The sequence below is a fragment of the Kluyveromyces marxianus genome, chromosome 3 (assembly GCF_001417885.1).
Source record: "Kluyveromyces marxianus DMKU3-1042 DNA, complete genome, chromosome 3".
Lineage (NCBI taxonomy): Eukaryota > Fungi > Ascomycota > Saccharomycetes > Saccharomycetales > Saccharomycetaceae > Kluyveromyces > Kluyveromyces marxianus.
Window position 1 is genome coordinate 782,352 of NC_036027.1, and position 27,475 is coordinate 809,826.

At 40.4% G+C, this 27,475-nt stretch overlaps 9 protein-coding genes across 9 annotated transcripts; 8 read left to right on the forward strand and 1 right to left on the reverse strand.

Annotated features, from left to right (window-relative positions):
* Positions 1–1,164: 1,164 nt before the first annotated feature.
* Positions 1,165–2,454, forward strand: AMN1 (Amn1p; the record flags this gene model as incomplete). Its single annotated transcript, XM_022818861.1, has 1 exon — positions 1,165–2,454. The coding sequence occupies one exon, from the start codon at positions 1,165–1,167 to the stop codon at positions 2,452–2,454; it is 1,290 nt and encodes a 429-aa protein (XP_022675486.1).
* Positions 2,455–2,764: 310 nt separating this feature from the next.
* LGE1 (Lge1p) lies at positions 2,765–3,481 on the forward strand (the record flags this gene model as incomplete). Its single annotated transcript, XM_022818863.1, has 1 exon — positions 2,765–3,481. One exon carries the CDS (start codon positions 2,765–2,767, stop codon positions 3,479–3,481), a length of 717 nt encoding a protein of 238 aa, XP_022675487.1.
* A 287-nt stretch (positions 3,482–3,768) lies between these two features.
* Positions 3,769–4,809, forward strand: IFA38 (ketoreductase; the record flags this gene model as incomplete). Its single annotated transcript, XM_022818864.1, has 1 exon — positions 3,769–4,809. The coding sequence occupies one exon, from the start codon at positions 3,769–3,771 to the stop codon at positions 4,807–4,809; it is 1,041 nt and encodes a 346-aa protein (XP_022675488.1).
* A 663-nt stretch (positions 4,810–5,472) lies between these two features.
* Positions 5,473–6,360, forward strand: CDC28 (cyclin-dependent serine/threonine-protein kinase CDC28; the record flags this gene model as incomplete). Its single annotated transcript, XM_022818865.1, has 1 exon — positions 5,473–6,360. One exon carries the CDS (start codon positions 5,473–5,475, stop codon positions 6,358–6,360), a length of 888 nt encoding a protein of 295 aa, XP_022675489.1.
* A 3,470-nt stretch (positions 6,361–9,830) lies between these two features.
* On the forward strand, positions 9,831–10,904 carry CSH1 (mannosylinositol phosphorylceramide synthase catalytic subunit CSH1; the record flags this gene model as incomplete). Its single annotated transcript, XM_022818866.1, has 1 exon — positions 9,831–10,904. The coding sequence occupies one exon, from the start codon at positions 9,831–9,833 to the stop codon at positions 10,902–10,904; it is 1,074 nt and encodes a 357-aa protein (XP_022675490.1).
* A 934-nt stretch (positions 10,905–11,838) lies between these two features.
* Positions 11,839–13,227, reverse strand: TOS1 (Tos1p; the record flags this gene model as incomplete). The annotated part of the gene is made up of 1 exon (XM_022818867.1): positions 11,839–13,227. One exon carries the CDS (start codon positions 13,225–13,227, stop codon positions 11,839–11,841), a length of 1,389 nt encoding a protein of 462 aa, XP_022675491.1.
* A 1,758-nt stretch (positions 13,228–14,985) lies between these two features.
* Positions 14,986–15,180, forward strand: YSY6 (Ysy6p; the record flags this gene model as incomplete). Its single annotated transcript, XM_022818868.1, has 1 exon — positions 14,986–15,180. One exon carries the CDS (start codon positions 14,986–14,988, stop codon positions 15,178–15,180), a length of 195 nt encoding a protein of 64 aa, XP_022675492.1.
* Positions 15,181–16,717: 1,537 nt separating this feature from the next.
* PDR12 (ATP-dependent permease PDR12) lies at positions 16,718–21,274 on the forward strand (the record flags this gene model as incomplete). The annotated part of the gene is made up of 1 exon (XM_022818869.1): positions 16,718–21,274. The coding sequence occupies one exon, from the start codon at positions 16,718–16,720 to the stop codon at positions 21,272–21,274; it is 4,557 nt and encodes a 1,518-aa protein (XP_022675493.1).
* Positions 21,275–22,841: 1,567 nt separating this feature from the next.
* PDR12 (ATP-dependent permease PDR12) lies at positions 22,842–27,395 on the forward strand (the record flags this gene model as incomplete). Its single annotated transcript, XM_022818870.1, has 1 exon — positions 22,842–27,395. One exon carries the CDS (start codon positions 22,842–22,844, stop codon positions 27,393–27,395), a length of 4,554 nt encoding a protein of 1,517 aa, XP_022675494.1.
* Between the last annotated feature and the right edge of the window lie 80 nt (positions 27,396–27,475).

The window sequence follows — 27,475 nt, forward strand, 5'->3', positions numbered from 1 at the left end:
ACTGGTCGCAAGTGGTAGTAATAGATGATTTACGTTTTTTTTTAATTGTTTTCCTGTTTTTGCCTGGTGGTCGAAGACGGGTCGCGGGCCCGAGTGCTGGACGTTTGGTTTGGTTCGCCGTTCGTCAAGCATTTTTCTGAACCAGCGTTTGTTTCCATAATAGTTAGTTTCTTACTCGAGGCAGGTCTCGTCTTTCAAACAAAAAGAAAAAACAAAAAAAAAAAGGGCATCGACCCAGCATAAAACAGGATGCGATGCTAAACTGCATGCAAAACGGTAGTGAAACGATGTCAAGGCGTAAGAAAAACAGTAAGACAGAGTGAAGGAAAGTTGGAATTGTAAACAAATGGGGTGGGCAGTAGGTGCTAGCCGCTGGTAAGGATTTTCATCGAACGTTTTGCCAATGCCATGTTTTCGTAGAAGACGGATTTTTTGTGTTTATGTTTACGTTTATGTTTGTGTTAGTAAGACGGAATAGAAATGAAATAAGGCTTGCGGTAAGGTTGTGACCCGCCATTGCTGGGCATTTCGGTCCCATCTCATGGTTCGATGAAGGGATTAACGTTTCAGACATGTTGCATAACTGGAATTCTGCAGTTTCGGGATGCTATACGCCTGGAAGTGTGGTTTTATTATATATATTGGTATGGTTTTTTGTGAAGTAGGAGCGTTGAAGTATTCTTGTCGTTTGTTGGTTTTCGTAGTACTTTTGAGACAGCACTGTGTTCTGTATGACAGCAAGGAACACTTGATATTGAGCAATCATTCAGTGTCTTGGGCAAGGACAACTTATTTTAATACAACTCATCCATTTTTTTCCGCCCCGCCCCCACTGCTTCTTCTTTTTCTTTGAATCTTCCTAGCTCATCCTTACAAAGCAAGCAAGTTGGTTTGGTACCTACCAGTTGAAATATTTCCAGCTACCATACACCCCTAGGGTCTATTGAATTCCTACCTGAGATATTAACTTATCTCTGTCCGCTCATTTTTACAATTTAATCGACGCTAAAAATTGACGTCAGTCCAATTTCTAGCTTTTCAGTCGATCGCTGCTTCTCAACAGTAGAAGAAAAACACATCAGCAATATTATTTGTTTGACTTTCGCATAGCACCGAAATTACCTAACCGTGGATAATAATTTTCTCCCATTTATTTCTTGTAGTATGTCCTGTGGCACTAGCGTCAACACGAAAAGAACAAGGTATGAAGATTTCAATCCGATAGAGGATGGTGATAATTGTGAGTCCCCTTTGAAAAAATGCAGTAAACGCTTCCAGAAATGGTCACTATCCATTGCAACTCCACAGTCGTCTCCTGTGAAGACGTTTGCCTTGAAAAGAAAATCAAAATCACTAGATGAAGAATTGATTATTGGATCTCCAGTAAAATTTGGATGTGACACCAATGTACTTAATGCTGAATTCCAAGGTTTGACTTTAGAAAATTCCTTATCTGTGTCAGAAGCTTCTAGCAACCATGCCAATCTTACAAGTCCTGTATTCTGTATTCCAGAACTATTGCATCGCATATTCAAGCTCTTGAACCCTGAGTCTCTCTACAATTGCTCGAAAGTTAATCCTTTATGGGCTGCAGTTGCGTCAAGAATTATTAACCAAGACTTGGTAATCCAGCCACATTCAATATCAGGAGATTTGAGGATTGTCGAACAAGATAACATGGTTCATCCACAGAGTTTAACTTTTTATAAGTTAAAGCAACAAAAACTATTCATTGATACACAATTCCCGCATATTAATTTTTCGAGGCTTAACTCACTTAATTTCTACATTAGCCCAGTAATACCAATGGTCTTTGACAAACTCGTCGTCCCAAACAATGTCACAAAACTGACTATAGCTGGGGATAAGAGAATTTCCGATATCGAATTGATCACGTTGATTAAGGGACTGCCAAATTTGATAGAATTAGACCTACGTGCATGCTCTCAGATCAGTGACGTGTCTATAGTGTCAATTGTCACGCATTGTCCTAAATTACAAAGTATAAACCTGGGCAGACATGACAATCCCCACCTAATCACAGACTTGACAGTCATGGCACTATGCGAGCTAGAAAACCTAACCACTGTAGGACTTTCTGGTTGCACCAATATTTCGGATGTGTCGATATGGCAATTGTATAACAAGCATTCAACAACGCTGGTCCGTTTGTCTATAAATGGGTGCAAGCAAATAACAGATAACAGCATCGTCGATATCGTTACGAAAAATGGATTCCCCAATTTATCTGTATTGGACATTCGAAACTGCTCTCTAATAAGATTCAAAAGACTGATAGAATATAGGCTCTGGAGATATGAAGTAGCAGAAAAACCAATTCATATACATATTAGTGACTCCATGCAACAGGAATTTGAATTGCAAGAGCGTCAACTCTATAAGGAATTCAGGGCTCGCATCAGAAATGATTTGAACAAGTGGGTTAATGAATAAATAATCGTATCATCATTAATAATAACGACCATTGCTATATCTCACACTGTATCTGTACTTAAATATGTTCTTCATCAATAGCACTAATATATAATACTAATAGTAATAATACGCTTTGTAAATCACGTGCTTATCACGCTGTTGGATTACCAACAATTTTGAAAAATTAAAAGATGAAATGAAGACAAAGAAGTAATAGAGGATAATGATGACATTGACAGTGAATTACCTATCAACCTGGTTGTTTCAACATAGCAGTTCGTGTAAAGAAGAGCAACAAGTTTTAAGTTAACAACTATACACTACAAATATGAGTGAGCATAGTGATAGAGGATCAAGCTACAGATCTGGTGGAAGCTACGGCGGAGGGTACGGCGGATACAATCATTCTGGATATCGTTACCAACAGAATGGTAGTAGTGGAAACCATAGAGGCGGTCCAAGATACAGATCGAATTACAGACAAGATGGATACTACAATAACCAAGATTATAACCAACAAGAGGGGTACGGATACACACAGCCGCAGTCGCAGCCACAATCACAACCACATAATCATAATCATAATCATAATCATCATCCCCCATCTCATAATGCGCACGGAGCACATAGGCAGTCTTATTGGAGAGGTTCATACCATCCTTACCGTCATAACGATAATAGATACAACGCTAATCATAACTATAGAAGGTCTCCGCCCTCGCAACAGGATATGAGAACACCAACACCAACATCAGCAACACATCAGAATAGTCCATATACAGGTGCTGAAGAGTTCAACAAAAAATTTGTCATACCTAAAGATGAAAGTCCTTTCCTGTATATGATACACTCTGCTGGCTCTAGGACAACAAAGCTTAAGGAGATCTATAAGGAAAATGATGAAATTGACAATAAGATAGAAGAGCTCAAGATAAAACTATTTAGAGATGAGCTTGAACTGGGTCTAATGAGTACCCAATGCGAGAAAGATGCACTAAATGTACAGCTAACGCAGGAGAAGCTTGACAGCTTACTAATGAACTGATATACTAATAACTATAGTAGTATCCTGACTTATTTGTAGTATTATATTTAGTCCCTTTACGATTACCCTTGTATCAAATAATATTTTTTTCCTAGTATCGGTTCGATTCCTTTTCATCTTTTCTAATTTTTGATAGAATATTATTAAATATCTCCTCTCACAAGAAACTTTTAATATTTACACACCGAAAGAGATTTTAAGAAACCAATTAATGAATATCATTCAATTGACAAATATGGTGAGGTTCAAAGAATATAAGCCCCATAATCAAGGCATACTACTCCAAGATGACTACTCTAGTTGAACAATTATACAACATAGATAAATTGCGCGAATGCAAGTATCTAAATGCTGCAGCATGGGTGGTGTTTACGTTCGGTGTGTCAAAGGTCTTGTTTTTGTCCTTAAACTTCGCTAAGATGCTTTTGGACCTTTTTGTTATTCCAGGTCCTAACTTCAAGAAATACGGTAAGGGTAAGGGTGCCTATGCTGTGGTTACTGGTGCCAGTGATGGTATCGGTAAGGAGTACGCAAAACAATTGGGTAAACGTGGTTTCAACTTGATTTTGATCAGCAGAACTGAATCTAAGTTGGTAGCTTTAAAGCAAGAAATCGAGAATGAATGTAAGATTGATGTCAAGACTTTAGCTATTGATGTCAGCGCAGACACCAAGGAAAACTATGCTTTAATCAGAGAAGTTTGTTCTGGCCTACCTGTTACTGTCTTGATCAATAACGTTGGTAAATCTCACTCTATTCCAGTTCCATTTGATGAAACTGAAGAATCCGAATTGAGAGATATTATTACCATCAACAACACTGCTACTTTGATGATAACTCAAACTTTGCTACCACAATTGAAAGCTAGTGTTAAGACTTTGAAGTGTCGCGGGTTGATTTTGACGATGGGTTCCTTCGGTGGGTTACTCCCAACTCCATTCTTGGCTACTTACAGTGGTTCTAAGGCATTTCTCCAGAGTTGGTCTAATGCTTTAGCCGGAGAACTATCCAGAGACTCTATTGATGTTGAATTGGTTTTGTCCTACTTGGTTACAAGTGCCATGTCCAAGATTAGAAGATCAAGTGCTCTCATTCCTAACCCTAAGAACTTTGTTAAATCTGCTTTGAACTCCATTGGAAAACGCGGTGGTGCCCAAGAGCGTTATGCTACCACTACTCCTTACTGGTCTCATGCTTTCTACCACTTTATTATTGTCAACACTGTAGGCGTTTACTCTAAGATAGCTAATAGCATTAACTACTCTTTCCATTTGAGTATCAGAAAGAGAGCCTTGAAGAAGGCTGCGAGACAAGCGAAGAAAGAATAAACAAACAAATCAGCAAAAAATATATAGATAAAAAGACAAGCTACTTCTCGATTCTTTCTAAGATCTCCCATATAAGCCGTTATATACCGCCATAGCATTCGTTTACCTGTCCACTAGGTTTGAATATGAATTTACATGCCAAGTTCAACACTTTACTTGTTTTTTGATATCGAGAATAAGATACTATGGTTTGACTGAGCCAGCGGTATAAAATTTGGCATGGGTAACGCGTTGTTACATGGGGGTTTCTTCTATAGTCCTTTTCTTTACTATGGCCACATGCAACATTTACTCTGTTTGGCATTTTCTTTTTCTTTTCACTGCATCATTTTGCTTGACGAACCTTAAATCATTTAAAATACAAACAAATAATATGGTTTGACGAAGTAGCAAGTGTGATCTAGATCGAAAGAACAGAAGGTGAGGTAGAATAACAGAGAAAGAGGAATTGGTTCAAGCTCATAAGCATATCTAGTATAAAGCTGAAAAGATCGAAAGCCAAAAACATTTTATTCTATCCATTGGTCGACTTATTGAAGAATCGAAGAAAAATCACAGAGTGAAGATCGGATTACATCAAGAATCTGTTAAAATCATATCATAAAGTTAACAGTTATCTTCATTATCAAAGTACGAAAGGAAATAATCAATTCTTAGAAATCAATGTCTGAACTAACGAATTATAAGAGGCTCGAGAAAGTCGGTGAAGGTACCTATGGTGTTGTTTACAAGGCGGTAGACTTGCGTCATCAAAATCGGATTGTGGCGATGAAAAAAATTAGATTAGAATCCGAAGACGAAGGTGTTCCCAGCACAGCAATTCGTGAGATTTCTTTATTGAAGGAGCTGAAAGACGATAATATTGTGAGACTCTATGACATTGTGCATTCGGATGCGCACAAGCTATATTTGGTGTTTGAGTTTTTAGATCTGGATTTAAAACGATACATGGAGTCAGTTCCTAAGGACCAGCCATTGGGCTCTAATATCATCAAGAAATTCATGATGCAGTTATGTAAGGGTATTGCATACTGTCACGCTCATAGAATTATCCACCGTGATTTGAAACCACAGAATCTATTAATCAATAGAGATGGAAACCTAAAACTCGGAGATTTTGGTCTTGCTAGAGCGTTTGGAGTGCCATTGAGGGCTTATACTCACGAGATTGTTACTCTATGGTACAGAGCTCCAGAAGTGCTCTTAGGAGGCAAGCAGTATAGTACAGGTGTTGATGTATGGTCTATTGGGTGTATATTCGCTGAGATGTGCAACAGAAAGCCGCTTTTCAGTGGGGACAGTGAAATTGACCAGATATTCAAGATATTCAGGGTTCTTGGTACTCCAAATGAAAGAACCTGGCCCGATATTGTGTACCTACCAGATTTCAAGACAACGTTCCCCAAATGGAACCGTCGGGACTTATCTGAAGTAATCCCATCGTTGGATGCCAATGGAATTGATCTTTTGGATAAATTAATTACGTACGACCCAATTCATCGTATAAGCGCCAAGAGAGCAGTGCAACATCCCTACTTCAAGGACGAGTGAACAACAAAGAAAGATAAAGAAAATCCATACATACGCACTCCCTCTCCGTCTCTCTTCTTGCCTCTCTTCTTGCTTGTGCTTTGGCATTTAAGATACCACGTAAACGCCTAACTATGCGCATCCCCACCTAATGCACAAGAGGAGAGAAAAATAAGTAAATAAATAAAACCCACAGAAATATCTTGCTAGCTTATACTATACCTAGTAAAACCTAATCTAGCCTAACCTCGTGACTTAGACCACGTGAACATGCTCTTGATCTGAATCTGCCTGCCTGCCTGCCTGCCTTCCCATGCGTTCCTCCTTTAGTCGGGTGCTAAGCCAAGAAGAACGACAATCAAACATTACCCGCACAAAGCGACCACGACGACGCCAGACAGTTTTCCGGGAGGCACGGGTAACGGTAGACAAGGGTAGCTAACTCTCAGGGGAGATCGGATAGCGGTAGACACGGGATGGTGATAAAGAGGAGGCTTGTTTGTGTTGATCAATGAAGACTCATGAACACAGACAACGACCGCGAAAGCGCGGTAAATACGCGACACGTTGCACTTTGCACATACACACCCACTATGCCAGCATTTGTTTCTTGGGCAAGAAAATCCTATACTATAAACTTACAATAAATAATAGCTTAATAGCTGTGTTTGACGTGCAAAATGCATGTATGCAGGTCGGCAAGTCGGCAACCAAGAGCGCACGCTATTGCCACAAGCGTGGCACAAGAGAGGCACAAGCGTATCAGTTGCATGGAGTAACGCGGGAAACAGACACGCGAACCACTACCACAGGTGAAATTGGCAATTGGCCTTTAGTTTGGAGAGAGAGAAGATGAGGTGCCTTTGTGAGCGTGATTCTCCAAGTTTATGCAGAAGAAATATGGGATTTGGTTTTCCATTCATTCGATCTCTGCCTAAGGAAAAACCTCCTAAAAAAGCTAAACATACATGGATATCGTTAGCCCACTACCCAAGCCCGCTATACAATGAAGTACATTCTACACAGATGAAACCTGTGCATTTTTGTGTGGTATGTACAAATGGAATTAAAAAAAAAAATGAAGAATGCAAGTAAAAGGAGGAGGATGGACGGGACGGAACTCTAATGCCCATGTAGTATATCATTGAAGAGTTGGTTGCCGGTGGTGCTACTATGTTTATTCGGCCGCCCCACATAGCAACCACCACGGTAACCACAAATGTAAATAAACAAATCACAAGCACAATCACAAATCATAATCGTGCATACTTCCACTTTGGGATTTGGGTTTGATTTCGGATATTCTTTTCGAGGAAATTGAGGTTGCGACGGCAACTGCGGGAGGTTCTGAAAAGGCGTGGTCGTTTTTTTTTTTTTGGCTCTTATTCCATCTCCTACAAGTTTGTAAGGCAGCCGCACCACCACCTAAGAATAGGCGAAAAGAGGCGGAGTAGCAGCCAAAAAAAAATGAAGCTAAAGATGAAGCTGAAAAGGAGGAGGAAGAAGAGCGTTTTCAAGCCCCTAATAGTATAGACATATCTCTGGGCTGCTGGTGGTGACTGTAACTGTAACAGGAAAACACAAGGAGAGTGTCGGCTCTTGTTCTCTTGTCCCTGGCCCTAGCCCCAGGGCCTTCGCGCTGAAGTAGCAGTAGTAGCAAACAGCCAGCCAACAGGTGCGAGTTTATTAGTTTACGCCTTGCATCACAAATATACGTAATTTGTCTTGGACTCTTGAATGGACTGTCACAGAAAACACCGCAGGATAGAAACACAGCCGAACTATTCTGAAGCCTTTCCTTTTGATAACTCGCCACAAAGACAGGTGTGACGTTATTTTAGATACATAGGCAAAGCCAGACAAGGCACTGGCGCAAAACAGCACAACATCTCTCCCTAAACAACTTGCCCGTACTAAACTAAAGAAGAAGAAGAAGACGATGATTCAGGATCCTTAGGGGGGAAAGGGGGCAAATTAGGGAGGGAGGGAAGGAGGAGAAGCCCACTTTGGTTTATGTGTTGCTTGCTGCCCACTCAGATCAAAGGCTACACAGCCGGACCTGGGCTGGCACACCGCTCGAGCCTTATTAGGCTTAGACCCGCAAAGGCCCTCTCTCCCAATCAATGCTCACAACTAGACCAAACCCAGCACATCATAGTAACATAACGTGACATCAGTAAGTAAGTAACCTATTGCACTACACTACGCACATACGTACATCATTACATATCCCAACCTTGCGCTTCTGAATTATCCCCACTATAGACGTCTGGGGGAAAAAAAAACTTGGCACAGCACATAGCGTTCCATTCCACGGGAGGACAGACAAGAAAAGCGCAGGCACGGACTGTTTTTCCAGGACAAATTGAACGCTGCTCCAAAGGGACCTTCTTCTTGGCCTACACCCTGGCCTACACCCTTGCTTCCAAGACGACGTCAGTAAGTCGGTCGGTCCACCACCATCCTCCGAGAATCCCCTTACGTGACTGACCTGGAAACCTACGAACAAACAAACCTATACATGTCCACAAAAATACCACGAACCGCACTCTGTGAACGGCCCTCGAGCAATCCCAAAACACTGCCATTGCTCACCACTACACAAACACGCAAGACGACGCGCAAAGACCACGCTTAAGCAAAAAAGACACGCTTTTCCTTGTTGCTGTTTTCGATACTCGGTGTGTTATTGTTTTAAGAAACTCGAAAATTTCCCCAAACAACCGCGCACCACACTATTTCGCAGATTCATGCACTCTGCCTCCTGCCTCTGTAATCTACTGCAAGCCTTGAAAACCAGCCTTGTTTTCGTTGTTCTTTTTTTTTTTAATTTCATTTTCATATTATAATTTTTTTAATTTCTCTTGATTCTCCTACGGCGGTTGTTTGTTGATTTCTGTTTTTTACAGTTTTTCCACGATAATTGTGTCCCTTTTCTTTTTTTCGGTCATGGTGTTCATTTTTTTCTATTTTATCAGAGTTTCTCAATTTCAAAAAAAAAAAAAAAAATGAGAATCGAAGTAGAGCCTAGGAGATGGATATACAGAACCCATAAATACAAACAGCATCGAGGAGGTCAGGGAAAAAAGAGGCGAACAGTTGTGTAAGTAGTGTTGGGAGTAACGGTTCCCCCTCATAAAAAGAGAAGCAAACTGCTAATTAGTTAGCTTTTAAACGTTGTTCATTCATTCATTAAACTTATCTTTTGGTGTTTGCCATTGACCTTTCCTGGCTGAATCGACAAGCTTTCAAAAGAGATAGAAAGACCCCATACATTTCCTTTATTTTTTTTACGGTTTGATATTTCTTTGTTATATTAGAAACAAAGAAGAGGAGTACCTGTTGAAAGATATAAAGATAGTTACAGCGAATAGTTCGAGTTTACGTTAAAGATTGAACTACCCACTACTACTGCAACAACAAGAGAAGACGCATTGACATAACGTGTTTGGATTTTTTCCCTCCTCTATAAAATAAATTCCCACAGCAAGATGAGAAAAGAACTATGGTATATGGTGTACTCACACCTTGTTATCCTGGTTTTTCTGCTATATATGACGTTTGACCTACTGACTTTGGTAGTTGACAACACTTTTTCCGATGCGCTTACAAGCACAGACTTGAACCCACCAGAGACGGCCGAGCCACGCGCCCAATTGATTCCAAAAATTATCCATCAAACTTACAAGACGGAAGATATCCCAGCGCACTGGAAGGATGGCCAGCGCAAGTGCATAGATTTGCACCCAGACTACAATTACATTTTATGGACTGACCAGAAGTCCAGACAGTTTATCCAGGAGGAGTACCCTTGGTTTTTGGAGACGTTCGACGGCTATAAGTACCCAATCCAAAGAGCAGATGCCATCAGATACTTTGTGCTATCTCACTTTGGAGGTATCTACATCGATTTGGACGATGGTTGCGAGCGTAGGTTGGATCCATTGCTTACTGTACCGGCTTTCGTGAGAAAGACCACTCCTACGGGTGTGTCGAACGATGTCATGGGTAGTGTTCCAAGACATCCGTTCTTTTTAAAAGTTTTAGAGTCTTTGCAAAGATACGATAACAACTGGTTGATTCCATACCTTACCATCATGTTGTCCACTGGACCCCTATTCGTCTCATTGATTTGGAAACAGTACAAGAGATGGGGTGTGCCAGAAAATGGTGTTGTCAGAATTATGTTACCCTCTGATTACAAGATGCATGAGACTTCTTTTTTCGCTATCTCCGAAGGTTCTTCATGGCATTTAAATGATGCCCATTTCATCAAGGCGCTAGCGAACTACATTCCATTGTGCGTTGTCTTGGGTTTCGCACTCGCATTTTTCATCATGTATCTGGAATACCGCGTGTTGTGCTGGTTGGTCACTGGAGGTGCTTGGTCCAGGTTCTGCAATAACGTCCTATACACTTTGGGTCTATCACGCTCTCGTACTGGTAACGACAGCATGGAACTGGCTCAATTTAGAAGACTAAGAAAAGATTCTAACCTACCGATCAATATCTGCATTCCTGACCTCGAAAAGCAAGATCCTAAATTCACGGATTTGAGTCAATAGGTAGTATCTATTACACTCACTAAATTCCAATGAATAAATTAAAATAGCACAGAATCTTATGAGCACACTTAACTTGCATGCAATTTTTGCTACTAGTATGTCCAAGCATTAGCACAGTGGCCTCCCCACTTTCATGATGATACCCAATTATAACTATACCTATAGAGATCCTGAAACACAAGCAATGTGAAGCAAAACAGAGCAAAAAAAACGATTTAAAAAAAAAAGAAAGTTACACCTCCAGCAAGAGCAAAACTAAGAAGGTGAGCGATGATTTAAGCTTACTCCTCCCTTTTTATATGACCATCCGTTCTTGGGCCAGCATATTACTACGGTTTCTGGTCCTTCTATATGTTCTGCATGTTCAAAGGAAATCAAAAATATAGAAAAATGAACTGCAGAACATGTCTCGAGCATGACAAATTTTATCATCCCTTTTATCATATATGATATGTAGCATTATTATCAATTTCATTTGTATATTATTAAGAAAAAAAGCTTATCCAAGAGAACATAGATCTGATCTGGTTGCATAAAAAAAACAGGGGAATGTAAACTAAACTGTATGTATCGGGGACAATTCTCGTCTTCTGCTACGGCGCTTAAGTACAAGGCGAATTCCGTTCGGTACAAATATATTAACTTTTTAAAAAACAATCACTCGTTTACACACACTATTACGTAATACTGGCGAATTCTTTATAAAACGCTCATGCGCCGAGGAGGTATTAACTTTTATACATAGGTTAAGATATGGTAAAAGAGTGATAGAGGAAGGTAGAAAACTTATAATAATACAATCTGTGTGATATTGAGAATAAAAAAAAACTAAGTGTTATTATAACAAAATGCTATGACTGCAGTTTTTTTTCCAGTATAGCTATCATCATCATTATATAACAGTGATGATATTTTTATTTGGGATGGTCGGTGATTAAGACAAAGGAGCCGAAGAACCACCCTTGCTGAACCAAGAGTTAACAGTGTCAGCTGAAATGGTACTATCGAATGAATCATCGACTTCGACAATGTGGATAGTCTTGTCAGATCCATTGAAAATGACAGCAGCCTTTAGGGTACCAGAAGTTGGTCTTTGGAAGTAATCTTGAGTACCACCACCACCAGTGCTGGTACCGTCGTTACCTTGACCATCGTGGATATGGGTAATCAACTTGTCAGAACCGGTGCTCAAGATTTCGAACAGATCGAACTCACCACAGCCGGTCTTCCAACAAGAACAGGTAGCATCACCGTATTGCAAGGTTCTTGGAATCTTAGCGTTCAACAACCAAACAGCTGGCATATCGGCGTTGTAGCCACCAGAGTTGTCACTTGGCATGGAGAATTCGAAGACGAACATCTTGGTGTTACCACCGAAACCGTGGTAAGCTGGGATACCTTCTCTGTAGTAGCCACAGTCACCGTTAGCAGAAGAATCACCACACTTGGAACCACTGAAGATCATGAATTCCTTGTCGGATGGGACAGTGACTTCGCCCAATGCAACAGGGGATGCAGCACCAGTAACACCGTCAGAATCACAGTAGGAAATTGAGTTACCGAAACATGCGGACCAAGTACCAGAACCCTTAGTACCACCTTGGTGGTTCATGAAAGTTAGGTTTTGGGCAGAACCTGGGGTGAAGTACGAAACTCTGTTCCAAGCAGATGCACTGTTGGAGGAGCTACCAGAGCCGGAGCTTGATCCAGAACCTGAAGAGCTTGAAGAGCTTGAAGCAGCAGCAGCACTGGAAGAAGAAGATGAAGAGGAAGAGGAACCGGCAGGAGATCCAGCAGCAGAAGATGGAGCCAGAGTGGTGGTACCTTCGTAGTTGTTGGTTGGCTCTGCAATTGGGGTCAGACTTTCAGAGATTGGTTCACCGTTACCACCAACAACGACAGTGGAGGTAACTTCGACCCATTGAACAGCAGCTTCTCTCTTATGTTCGTGGTGTTTTCTGGCCGTAGTAGTACAAGAAGCAGATTCTTCGTTGTCAGCCTCAACAGCGTCTCTCTTGTTCAAGCTAACAGATGAACCAGGGTAGTAGACACCGAATTGGAGCAACTTGATTGGACCTCTAAAGTGGACAGACAATTCTTCGTCCAATGGAGCCATGTTACCTTCGAATGAGACGGAGGATTGGGCACAAGCACAAGAAGACTCGTCCATGGAGGTCACATCCTGGTAGGAACCAGAGTAACCAACGTTGGAATAAACAACGGCATCAGTTGATGAGCAGTAGTAGTTACCACCGACGTTCTCACATCCTGCGTGAGCAAAAGTTGCCAATAAGGCAGTGTTGGCCACGGTGCTAAACTTCATCGTTTCTTTGGTGTACAGACAACGAGGGAAAGCTTAAACTTTGCAATTAAAAGGAGAGTAAATAGTTGGAGACGAAAAAGATTATTCAATCAGACAAATCAACGGATTAGAGCAGAATCTTGAATGAACGTATTTGCTCTTTTGTTATAAAAGGTATTCTTATCAACACTTCAAGGGTAACGATGTCTTATACTAACAGCAAAAAAACAAAAATAAGTACCAAAAAGTGCGAAAAGGAGACTTTTTTTTTCAAAGGAATGAATGGAGGTTGGTCTAACAAATAAATTTGAATCAATAATCGGTCTATTTCGTTGTCGAACGAATTAGTTACGTATAATCTCTTTTTCTTTGCTGATCTTCGCTGTTACAACTTCTAACTAAAACCTACTACTACACATGTAAAACCCAAAAAAGAACAACAACAAAAAAAAACTACTAAAACAATGCAACAACAGAAAATGAAGTAGAATAAGAAAAAAAAAAGCAGAAACCAGGCACGAAAATGAAAAGGAGTTAAACAAAAAGAGAGGAGGGAAGAAACGAATGAGGCAAAAAACCGAAAGAGCGAGAAGTCCAGGCAGGAGCTAACATTTGCGGTAACGACGCAAATCGACGAAAAAAGCTGTCAGGTACCAAAATTTGGACGAAAAACCACGATTTTTATAAAAGATGTGATGGATTGGGTAAACGTAAATAATCTGACCGCAGTAACGTTTGCTCCTTTTCTTATTTCGTTAATATTTCCTGTTTCGGAACAAAAGTAACACATTTTGAAAACCAGTCCAAAACCGACAACAGAGGGGCATGCAGCTGGGATATGCGGTTCTGGAAGCAGATGTTTACAAAGGTGTAACAGAGAGGGCAGTAGGGTAGAGTAGAGTAATAGTGATCCAGAGGCTGGTTGTTTGGTGGTGGCTGGTTGGTTGGTTGGTGTGTGACGAATTGCTGGGACGTTATCTGAGTTGTAATTCGTGATGGTTTAGACTCTGTTTCAGAAACGTGTGCAGTGGATGCGTAGTAGGTCGGGTAATGGATACATATGCCAGCATTGTAAAGTGTGATGTGCTGGGTTTTGAGGTTTTCGTAGTTTTTCTTTTTTGCTGGTTGGCCGCGGATCCCGCTGCGAGGCACATGGTCAGTGACAGTAGTGTCAGTAGAGGGTCAGTAGTAGTGCTAGTAGCAGCATTAGCAGCATTAGTAACAGTAGAAACAGTGCAGATGGTGCAGACGGACGCCGGAGTCTAAATGCGGTCTGCCAGTTTATCTTTTTGCCAACGGTCGCAGACGTACGCACTGCAAAACCCGGGACTGAACACACTATTTTTCTTGTTGCTCTTTCTTTTCGCTCACGGTCCCCTTCTGAACATAATTCCTTTTTGATACACGTGACTACATACAGTAGAAATACATAATATCAAGTCAGGGTAAGATAGCACATATCATAAGTCAGGGTAAGGTACTCGACTACTGAAAGGAAAACGAAAAAAAAAAAAGCCACCCGCTGGCATGGCGGAATGGCAGGCAGGTAGGTAGACTGGACTACTTTTTCAAATGACACGTATTGGGTACACACTACGTTTTGCACACAATGTTCGATCGTGTCTACTCAGAAGTGAAAAAACAAAAAAACAAAATAAAAAAAAAGATTTGAATGCGGTATGAAGATGGATCGACTACCTTGACAAAAAGTTGATGCTAACGGACCGATATACTGCAAAAATTATCAAACTCAGAGCATAACACACTATATCTGATATAATGGCTATCCAAACACCAAGACAACGTCTAGCAAACGAAAAATGGGCCAAGAAGAATGAAAAGAAGCTTGGAAAACCAAAGGTTAAGGCTAAGGACCAGGCCTCGAAATTACCAATTTCCAAGCCTTGGGTTATTGGGCTACTGTTCCTACTTATCGGCGGTGGTGTGTTGCAATTGATATCGCTTTTGCTATGAGACGCTGTTTAGCGTAGAGAGGAAGAGGGAGCCTTTTTTGCTTCTATTCCTTTAATAATAGTCTGGGTATCGTACCGCTGGTGGTATTCACCCTATGACGCACTCACGTGACCGAAATCAGTCACGACAGGCACTTCATTACCCGCACACCAGGGCAGCAAACGAACCAACCACCCATTGAAAAAAATAAATAAATAAAGGACGCATAGCATAGTATGCTAATGCACAATGCAATGCAATACAAATACAGTTTACAGAAACAAAAGAAATATGTCGACCCCTCTCTTTCGAGGATCACAACGTATTGGGTGTTTGTTGGCTGGTCCTGCCCAGCCCCGGACTTATTCCATATATATTATGTGGGCGCAGTACACTTGGCAATGTGGGTACTCTCTAACAACAGTATATAGATAGGTATTTTGCAGATAGGAACCGATGGTGGATAAGTAACCAACCGGCCTCCTTCTAAACAGTAATAATAAACAACAATGTGTAAGAAGTTGAAGTCACTGCGTAATCGGAGTAACAATTACAATGACTGCAGCAGAGAAAAGCGCTCAGCCCTATCGGCTGGTATATATCAACTGTAAACTCCTTTCATCCCTGTTTATTATTTCCTATTTCCTATTTCCTATTTCCTTTTTTCCTGATTTTTGTTTCCTATTTCCCTCAACGTGGCTGCTCTATACCTCTATAAATTTTTTATACAAACCGAGATCAGTGTAGAAAAGCCTGCAGATATATAACACCATCGGCTCATAGAATCATCGGCTAGTAACAAGACCGGTTTGTAACAAGACCGGCTGTTAAAATACCCACTCACAACTCATTTTCTTCTTTTAAGAGGTGTGGTGGGTTTCACTTTTCAGCCGTTCTTTGAGAGCATCGCACACCTCTTAGCGGTCTTGCACATTCGCTTGGCTTTTATGAGCCGATCGCGGCTCATAAAATAAACTTGTATGTATGCTTTAATCTTCTATTTTATTTCCTTACCGCTGTTGTTGTTATTGCGCATTCCTGAGTCAGAAAGCCCTGCGCCATTCTAGCAGGGACATCTGAGTGAAAAAAAAATGTGAATTCGATTGATTTTGTTTGTTCGTCTTCTTTCGACAGCACACTAACCCTAGAGTACTTGTTATATCCATTATTCATCCATAGTCGAGTTTACATCAAGAGCGATTTTATTGATGATTCCAATCACGGCTGGTAGACGTAAAAGGATTTAAAGCTGTGCATCATGATGTTATTTCCTTGGAAAGTAGTTATTATAAATACTCCACTCGTTATGTTTCTAATTCGTACTGACATTTATGATCAGGGTTTTCCCTTTTTGTTCGATTAGTTTAATAACAAAACTACTAATTATACCCAAAATCAACTAAATAGGACAGCCCGTCTCTATCTATATTACTGTTACCATCTGCAATTTTTAATATCATCATAATACACATCAACAATTAAGAAATAAAAAAGCAGCTTAAAAAAAAAAGCTTATTTCCCTGAATTTCGAGCAACAGATTTCTCTATTTATCTCATAATGTCACACAGCTCAATAAGCGAAGGGAAGACTAATGAGGATGGAAGAAATTCTATCCACTCATCTGATTCCTATGCCCATTCTGTTGCATCCTTCCACTTACGAGACGATGAATCTCAAAATATAACAGTCCAATTGTCTAACCAGATCTCACACGTTCTATCAAATGAGGTTGGGCAGGAAAAAATTGAATCCTTGGCTAGAGTTATCTCTACCAAGACTAAGAAGCAGATGGAATCCTTTGAAGTCAACCAATTGGATTTTGATTTGAAAGCTCTTTTGAATTACTTGCGTTCTTCCCAATTAGAGCAAGGTATTGAACCTGGTGATTCTGGTATCGCTTTCCATGACTTGACTGCGGTCGGTATCGACGCTTCAGCTGCCTTCGGTCCATCTGTCGAAGAGATGCTTCGTTCATGGATGCATTTCCCCAATAAACTGTGGAGAAAAATGACTCGTCAAAAGAGCGAGACTCCATTGCGTAATATCATCCAGCACTGTACTGGTGTTGTCGAATCTGGTGAAATGCTTTTCGTTGTCGGTAGACCTGGTGCTGGTTGTTCCACATTATTAAAGTGTCTCTCTGGTGAAACTAGTGAATTAGTGGAAGTCACAGGTGACATATCTTATGATGGTCTTACCCAAGAAGAAATGATGCAAAAGTTCAAGGGTTACGTCATCTACTGTCCGGAATTAGATTTCCATTTCCCTAAGATCACTGTCAAGGAAACCATTGATTTTGCATTAAAATGTAAGACTCCAAGATCACGTATCGATCATTTGTCAAGAGCTCAATATGTTGATAATATGAGAGATCTTTGGTGTACAGTCTTCGGTTTGACACACACTTATGCCACCAAGGTCGGTAATGATGTTGTTAGAGGTGTTTCTGGTGGTGAACGTAAGCGTGTGTCTTTAGTCGAAGCTTTGGCAATGAACGCGTCTATCTACTCCTGGGATAATGCCACTCGTGGTCTTGATGCATCTACTGCTTTAGAATTTGCTCAAGCTATCCGTACAGCCACCAATATGATGAATAACTCTGCCATTGTTGCCATTTACCAGGCTGGTGAAAACATTTACCAATTATTTGATAAGACCACAGTTCTCTACAATGGTAAACAAGTTTACTTCGGTCCAGCAGACGAAGCCGTTGGATACTTTGAGAGAATGGGTTACATCAAGCCAAACAGAATGACATCTGCAGAATTCTTAACATCTGCTACTGTCGATTTCGAGAACAGAACTCTAGAAGTCAGAGAAGGATATGAAGAAAAGATTCCTAAGTCATCGACGGAGATGGAAGCCTACTGGCACAATTCTCCAGAATATGCTAAAATAACACAATATTTCAACGAATACTGTCAATCACACCCTGAAGAAGAGACTAGACAGAGATTGGAAACGGCCAAGAAGCAAAGATTGCAAAAGGGTCAAAGAGAAAAGTCCCAGTTCGTTGTTACTTTCTGGGCCCAAGTTTGGTATTGTATGATTCGTGGTTTCCAAAGAGTCAAAGGTGATTCCACATATACCAAGGTTTACTTATCTTCCTTCTTAATTAAAGGTTTAATTGTGGGTTCTATGTTCCATAAAATTGACCCTAAGGAGCAATCGACTACAGAAGGTGCTTATTCTCGTGGTGGTTTACTTTTCTATGTCCTATTATTTGCCGCCGTCACATCTTTAGCAGAAATTTCTAACTCTTTCCATAATAGAGCCATTGTGGTTAAACACAAAACGTATTCCATGTACCACACCTCTGCTGAATCTCTACAGGAAATTTTCACTGAAATTCCTACTAAGTTTGTTGCTATTTTGATTCTTGCCCTTGTCTCTTACTGGATTCCTGTTTTGAAGTACGATGCTGGGTCATTCTTTCAATATTTCCTTTACCTCTTTACAACTCAACAATGTACTTCCTTCACCTTCAAATTGGTTGCTACCTTGACTAAAGATGGTGGTACTGCTCACGCTATTGGTGGTCTATGGGTTTTGATGCTCTCCGTATATGCAGGGTTTGTGTTGCCTATCGGTAATATGCATCATTGGATCAGATGGTTCCATTACTTGAACCCTCTAACCTATGCTTACGAATCCCTAATGTCAACTGAATTCCATGGCAGGAAAATGTTATGCTCCAGATTACTTCCTTCTGGTCCTGGTTATGAGAATGTTTCTATTGCGCATAAAATTTGTGACGCAGCAGGTGCTGTCGCAGGTCAATTGTATGTGTCTGGTGATGCGTATGTGTTGAAGAAGTACCATTTCAGATATAAGCATGCATGGAGAGACTGGGGTATCAACATCGTGTGGACATTTGGTTACATTGTGATGAATGTCGTTATGTCCGAATATTTGAAGCCTCTAGAAGGTGGTGGTGATTTGCTATTGTACAAGAGAGGTCACATGCCAGAATTAGGTAGTGAAAGTGTTGATTCTAAGGTTGCATCGAGAGAGGAAATGATGGAATCTTTGAATGGTCCTGGTGTTGATTTAGAAAAGGTTATTGCATCTAAGGATGTGTTTACATGGAACCATTTGAACTACACCATTCCATACGATGGTGCAACCAGACAATTGTTGAGTGATGTGTTCGGTTATGTGAAGCCTGGTAAGATGACAGCCCTTATGGGTGAATCCGGTGCAGGTAAGACAACTTTGTTAAATGTTTTAGCTCAAAGAATTAACGTCGGTGTTATCACTGGTGATATGTTAGTGAATGCCAAGCCATTACCACCTTCTTTCAATAGATCTTGTGGTTACGTTGCTCAAGCAGATAACCATATGGGTGAACTCTCTGTGAGAGAATCTTTGAGATTCGCAGCTGAATTGAGACAACCTAAGTCTGTTCCTCTACAAGAGAAGTATGACTACGTGGAGAAGATCATCTCTTTGTTGGGTATGGAAAAGTATGCTGAAGCCATCATTGGTAAGACCGGTAGAGGTTTAAATGTCGAACAAAGAAAGAAGCTTTCTATTGGTGTTGAATTGGTTGCAAAGCCATCATTGTTATTGTTTTTGGATGAACCTACATCCGGTTTGGATTCTCAATCTGCTTGGTCTATTGTTCAATTTATGAGAGCTCTAGCAGATTCTGGGCAATCTATTTTGTGTACTATCCATCAACCTTCTGCCACTTTGTTCGAACAATTTGATAGATTATTGTTGTTAAAGAAGGGTGGTAAGATGGTGTACTTTGGTGACATTGGTGAGAATTCTTCGACCTTGTTGAACTACTTCGAACGTCAATCTGGTGTGAAGTGTGGTAAGTCCGAGAACCCTGCTGAATATATGTTGAACTGTATTGGTGCTGGTGCTACTGCCTCTGCCGACGCTGACTGGCACGACCTATGGCTACAATCACCAGAATGTGCAGCTGCTAGAGAGGAAGTGGAAGAACTTCACAGAACTCTTGCATCCAGACCGGTTACTGATGATAAGGAATTAGCTGGAAGATATGCAGCAAGTTATTTGACTCAAATGAAGTGTGTCTTCAGAAGAACCAACATTCAATTCTGGAGATCTCCAGTGTACATTAGAGCCAAGTTTTTGGAATGTGTGCTGTGTGCCTTATTTGTCGGTTTGTCTTACGTTGGTGTCGACCACTCTATTGCTGGTGCCTCTCAGTCTTTCGCTTCCATTTTCATGATGTTGTTGATCGCCCTTGCTATGATCAACCAATTGCATGTGTTTGCTCTTGATTCCAGAGAACTTTACGAAGTGAGAGAATCAGCTTCGAATACATTCCACTGGTCCGCTTTGCTAATATGCCACTGTGTTGTTGAGATTATGTGGTCTACACTTTGTGAATTCCTCTGCTGGATTTGTTACTACTGGCCTGCACAATATACCGGTCGTGCTTCGCATGCTGGTTACTTCTTTTTGATCTATGTGATTATGTTCCCTGCTTACTTTGTTTCTTATGGGTGCTGGGTGTTTTACATGTCTCCAGATGTTCCATCTGCATCTATGATTAATTCGAACTTGTTCGCTGGTATGTTGTTGTTCTGCGGTATTTTACAACCAAGGGATAAGATGCCAGGTTTCTGGAAGAAATTTATGTATAATGTCTCTCCTTTGACGTACATTGTGCAGTCGTTGGTCACTCCTCTTGTTCAAGGTAAGAAAGTTAGATGTACCAAGAATGAATTTGCTGTTGTGAATCCTCCGGAAGGCCAAACATGCGGCCAATATTTCACTACATTTATCAAAGACAATACTGGGTACTTGAAAAATCCAGATGATACCGAAAGCTGTCATTACTGTCCATACAGCTACCAGCAAGAAGTTGTCGAGCAATACAACGTCAGATGGACTTACAGATGGAGAAACTTTGGTTTCTTGTGGGCTTACATTGGCTTTAACTTCTTTGCTATGTTGGCATGTTACTGGGTCTTGAGAGTCAAGAACTACTCTCTCACCAGCATATTTGGAGTCTTTAAGATTGGCCACTGGAAAAACGTTACATCAAAACCTAAGCCAAGACATGAAAAGGACCATACAATATTCGAGGAAAAGGCCGGTGACGCTGCTAATGTCAAGAAGAATGGAGCATAGTTTTTGTTCTTCCTTCTTTTCTGCCAATGAAGCACTAGTCATCCTTTATACTGAAATTCAATTCAGTTTTTGTAGAATATGTCATACCAATATCCTATGACTCTTTACAATATGTTTATACATCCATTAATTTAACCTTAATTGTTATTATCAATTTTTTTTTTTCATTTGACCTAATCTGTCTTTTTGGTACCTTAATACCCTATGGTGCCTTATTCCTGATATCTGACATCAATCTGAAAATTTCAAAATCAAGCATTGCTAAGAAGAACAAAAAAAAAGTCACAAGTACCGTTCACAGGGTTTGGCAAAAGACAAGATAGTATGCCAATGCCATGTACCGTTCGGTAAGAACAAAGTTTGAACTAAGAAATGCTCGAATTATAAAAGTTTTTTTTATTGAAACTTAAAACTTAACGCTACTGGTGTCAAATCATTTTTCATCATTTTTTTCTCGGTTACTAAGTTAGTCTATCAAATCAGTATCAATAAGACCGCATCTGGATCAAACAAGGATTATGTCAAGAGGAAATTCAAGTATAATTTACAGCTTGAGTTACGGGATCCGGTAAAGTCCATTGGTGCGATGAGAACGTTGTATTCACTGGTGCTCCGGTTATTGTAGACTGAAGTGAAGCACTACCGCATGAGTAATGTCTCTTGTACAGAAACGGGTTTTAAGGACGTATCGACCATAGCAATAAAAGCAATTATTTGTTTACATTCTATCAAAATGTGATTTGTTCCAGTCACTACAGATCCTTAAATCAACAAAACACATGGCAGCGCCAACGCGACATATCTAGAGAAACGTCACACAGACTTTCTCTCTGAGTGTTTGTTGTTATTTTTATGTTCAGCCGGTCTTCAAAAGTATCGCACCTTGACGTTGCTGAGTGCTAATCCCTGAGTCTTATCGTAGCCGGCTCGGCTAATAAGTAGTACCGAACAAGTGAGCTTCCATTTAGGAACCGCTGTTACTATGCATTTCGGACACGATCGCTCGCTTCCTGTGTTTCTAGGCAATATCAGTCAATATACTCTTGATACTTCTTTTTCTTTTCACACCTTATATACCTCGGAACGACTTAGCTTTGATTTTGAAAAAGAGCGGCATAAAAGGATACACAAGACGCTAAGCTCGGGTACAGGTTGCAATGCGTGAGGATGAGGAAGGTATTTTTGGTCCTGCCGTTGAGCGGTTTTCGTGGTAAGTTGCCGGGCATGCCATAACTGATCCAATTATAAATATGCTGCCCTTATCGAACAATGACTAGATTGAATTGAGTTAGGATCATCATGTATTTAGTTGTATCTATTTCATTGTAGAATTTGTATAAATCAGTGATAGTAGCTCTACTAATACTAATTCTAATATCAACCTGACCACTAATACCAAAACTATTATAGACTAATACTACAACCAAATCAAACAGGATAATTATTTTGCTGTTATCGCTATCTCAAATTTAATACTTATTATACCCATCCGGAATAAAGAATAATACAGTGCAAAGTCAAACTTCTTTCCCTGAATTAGAGTTCCAAAAACTTAAACAGCCTCACAATGTCGAATAGCTCATCAAGTGAAGGCAAAACTAATGAGGATGGAAGAAATTCCGTCCACTCATCTGACTCTTTTGCTCAATCCGTTGCTTCCTTTCATTTAGATGACAATGAATCTCAAAATGTTACAGCCCAATTGTCACAACAAATCACTAACGTCTTGTCTAATAGCAATGGTGCCGAGAGAATCGAGTCCTTGGCTAGAGTTATCTCTACCAAGACTAAGAAGCAGATGGAATCCTTTGAAGTCAACCAATTGGATTTTGATTTGAAAGCTCTTTTGAATTATTTGCGTTCTTCCCAATTGGAACAGGGTATTGAACCTGGTGATTCTGGTATCGCTTTCCATGACTTGACTGCGGTCGGTATCGACGCTTCAGCTGCTTTCGGTCCATCCGTCGAAGAAATGGTTCGTTCATGGATCCACTTTCCTGTTAGGTTATGGAAAAAAATATGTCGTCAAAAGAGCGAGACTCCATTGCGTAATATCATCCAGCACTGTACCGGTGTTGTCGAATCTGGTGAAATGCTTTTCGTTGTCGGTAGACCTGGTGCTGGTTGTTCCACATTATTAAAGTGTCTCTCTGGTGAAACCGGTGAGTTGGTGGAAGTCACAGGTGACATATCTTACGACGGTCTTTCCCAAGAAGAAATGATGCAAAAGTTCAAGGGTTACGTCATCTACTGTCCGGAATTAGATTTCCATTTCCCTAAGATCACTGTCAAGGAAACCATTGATTTTGCATTAAAATGTAAGACTCCAAGATCTCGTATCGATCATTTGACGAGAGCTCAATATGTTGACAATATGAGAGATCTTTGGTGTACAGTCTTCGGTTTGACACACACTTATGCCACCAATGTCGGTAATGATGTTGTTAGAGGTGTTTCTGGTGGTGAACGTAAGCGTGTTTCTTTAGTCGAAGCTTTGGCAATGAACGCGTCTATCTACTCCTGGGATAATGCCACTCGTGGTCTTGATGCATCTACTGCTTTAGAATTTGCTCAAGCTATCCGTACAGCCACCAATATGATGAATAACTCTGCCATTGTTGCCATTTACCAGGCTGGTGAAAACATTTACCAATTATTTGATAAGACCACAGTTCTCTACAATGGTAAACAAGTTTACTTCGGTCCAGCAGACGAAGCCGTTGGATACTTTGAGAGAATGGGTTACATCAAGCCAAACAGAATGACATCTGCAGAATTCTTAACATCTGCTACTGTCGATTTCGAGAACAGAACTCTAGAAGTCAGAGAAGGATATGAAGAAAAGATCCCTAAGTCATCGACGGAGATGGAAGCCTACTGGCACAACTCCCCTGAGTATGCTAAAGCAACTGAGTTATTCAACGAATACTGTCAATCACACCCTGAAGAAGAGACTAGACAGAGATTGGAAACGGCCAAGAAGCAAAGATTGCAAAAGGGTCAAAGAGAAAAGTCTCAGTTCGTTGTTACTTTCTGGGCCCAAGTTTGGTATTGTATGATTCGTGGTTTCCAAAGAGTTAAGGGTGATTCCACATATACCAAGGTTTACTTATCTTCCTTCTTGACTAAAGGTTTAATTGTGGGTTCTATGTTCCATAAAATTGATCCAAAAAGTCAATCGACTACAGAAGGTGCTTATTCTCGTGGTGGTTTACTTTTCTACGTCTTGTTGTTCGCTGCTTTGACCTCTTTGGCTGAAATTTCTAACTCTTTCCAAAACAGAGCCATCATTGTTAAACAAAAAACATATTCCATGTACCACACCTCCGCTGAATCTTTACAAGAAATTTTCACTGAAATTCCTACTAAGTTTGTTGCTATTTTGACTCTTTCCCTTGTCTCTTACTGGATTCCTGTTTTGAAGTACGATGCTGGGTCATTCTTTCAATATCTACTTTATTTGTTTACCACCCAACAATGTACTTCATTTATCTTTAAATTGGTTGCTACCTTGACTAAAGACGGTGGTACTGCTCACGCTATTGGTGGTTTATGGGTTTTGATGTTAACTGTTTACGCAGGGTTTGTGTTGCCTATAGGTAATATGCATCATTGGATCAGATGGTTCCATTACTTGAACCCTCTAACCTATGCTTACGAATCCTTGATGTCAACTGAATTCCACGGAAGAAAAATGTTATGCTCCAGATTACTTCCTTCTGGTCCTGGTTATGAGAATGTTTCTATTGCGCATAAAATTTGTGACGCAGCAGGTGCTGTCGCAGGTCAATTGTATGTGTCTGGTGATGCGTATGTGTTGAAGAAGTACCATTTCAGATATAAGCATGCATGGAGAGACTGGGGTATCAACATCGTGTGGACATTTGGTTACATTGTGATGAATGTCGTTATGTCCGAATATTTGAAGCCTCTAGAAGGTGGTGGTGATTTGCTATTGTACAAGAGAGGTCACATGCCAGAATTAGGTAGTGAAAGTGTTGATTCTAAGGTTGCATCGAGAGAGGAAATGATGGAATCTTTGAATGGTCCTGGTGTTGATTTAGAAAAGGTTATTGCATCTAAGGATGTGTTTACATGGAACCATTTGAACTACACCATTCCATACGATGGTGCAACCAGACAATTGTTGAGTGATGTGTTCGGTTATGTGAAGCCTGGTAAGATGACAGCCCTTATGGGTGAATCCGGTGCAGGTAAGACAACTTTGTTAAATGTTTTAGCTCAAAGAATTAACGTCGGTGTTATCACTGGTGATATGTTAGTGAATGCCAAGCCATTACCACCTTCTTTCAATAGATCTTGTGGTTACGTTGCTCAAGCAGATAACCATATGGGTGAACTCTCTGTGAGAGAATCTTTGAGATTCGCAGCTGAATTGAGACAACCTAAGTCTGTTCCTCTACAAGAGAAGTATGACTACGTGGAGAAGATCATCTCTTTGTTGGGTATGGAAAAGTATGCTGAAGCCATCATTGGTAAGACCGGTAGAGGTTTAAATGTCGAACAAAGAAAGAAGCTTTCTATTGGTGTTGAATTGGTTGCAAAGCCATCATTGTTATTGTTTTTGGATGAACCTACATCCGGTTTGGATTCTCAATCTGCTTGGTCTATTGTTCAATTTATGAGAGCTCTAGCAGATTCTGGGCAATCTATTTTGTGTACTATCCATCAACCTTCTGCCACTTTGTTCGAACAATTTGATAGATTATTGTTGTTAAAGAAGGGTGGTAAGATGGTGTACTTTGGTGACATTGGTGAGAATTCTTCGACCTTGTTGAACTACTTCGAACGTCAATCTGGTGTGAAGTGTGGTAAGTCCGAGAACCCTGCTGAATATATGTTGAACTGTATTGGTGCTGGTGCTACTGCCTCTGCCGACGCTGACTGGCACGACCTATGGCTACAATCACCAGAATGTGCAGCTGCTAGAGAGGAAGTGGAAGAACTTCACAGAACTCTTGCATCCAGACCGGTTACTGATGATAAGGAATTAGCTGGAAGATATGCAGCAAGTTATTTGACTCAAATGAAGTGTGTCTTCAGAAGAACCAACATTCAATTCTGGAGATCTCCAGTGTACATTAGAGCCAAGTTTTTGGAATGTGTGCTGTGTGCCTTATTTGTCGGTTTGTCTTACGTTGGTGTCGACCACTCTATTGCTGGTGCCTCTCAGTCTTTCTCATCTATTTTCATGATGTTGTTGATCGCCCTTGCTATGGTTAACCAATTGCATGTGTTTGCTCTTGATTCCAGAGAACTTTACGAAGTGAGAGAAGCAGCTTCGAATACCTTCCATTGGTCTGTGTTGCTATTGAATCATACTTTCGTTGAGATTATCTGGTCTACACTTTGTGAATTTATCTGTTGGATTTGTTACTACTGGCCTGCACAGTATTCCGGTCGTGCTTCGCATGCTGGTTACTTCTTTTTGATCTATGTGATTATGTTCCCTGCCTACTTCGTGTCTTATGGGTGCTGGGTGTTTTACATGTCTCCAGATGTTCCATCTGCATCTATGATTAATTCTAACTTGTTCGCTGGTATGTTGTTGTTCTGTGGTATTTTACAACCAAAGGATAAGATGCCAGGTTTCTGGAAGAGGTTTATGTACAATGTCTCTCCATTCACTTATGTCGTTCAATCATTGGTCACTCCTCTTGTTCAAGGTAAGAAAGTTAGATGTACCAAGAATGAATTTGCTGTTGTGAATCCTCCGGAAGGCCAAACTTGTAGCCAATACTTCGCTAGATTTATCAAGGACAATACTGGTTACTTGAAAAATCCAAATGATACCGAAAGCTGTCATTACTGTCCATACAGCTACCAACAGGAAGTTGTCGAGCAGTACAATGTTAGATGGGTTTACAGATGGAGAAACTTTGGTTTCTTGTGGGCATACATTGGCTTTAACTTCTTTGCTATGTTGGCATGTTACTGGGTCTTGAGAGTCAAGAACTATTCCATCACCAGCATATTTGGAGTCTTTAAGATCGGTAATTGGAAGAAGGCTATTCATCACGATTCGAGACATGAAAAGGACCATACCATTTTCCAGGAAAAACCTGGTGATGCAGCAAATGTCCAAAAGACTAAGGCATAATTTACTAGAGTCTGCCTTGAACTTTAAGTACAATATTTTATACAGATCTTTATTTCTGTACTTCTAAATACTCTTTTATA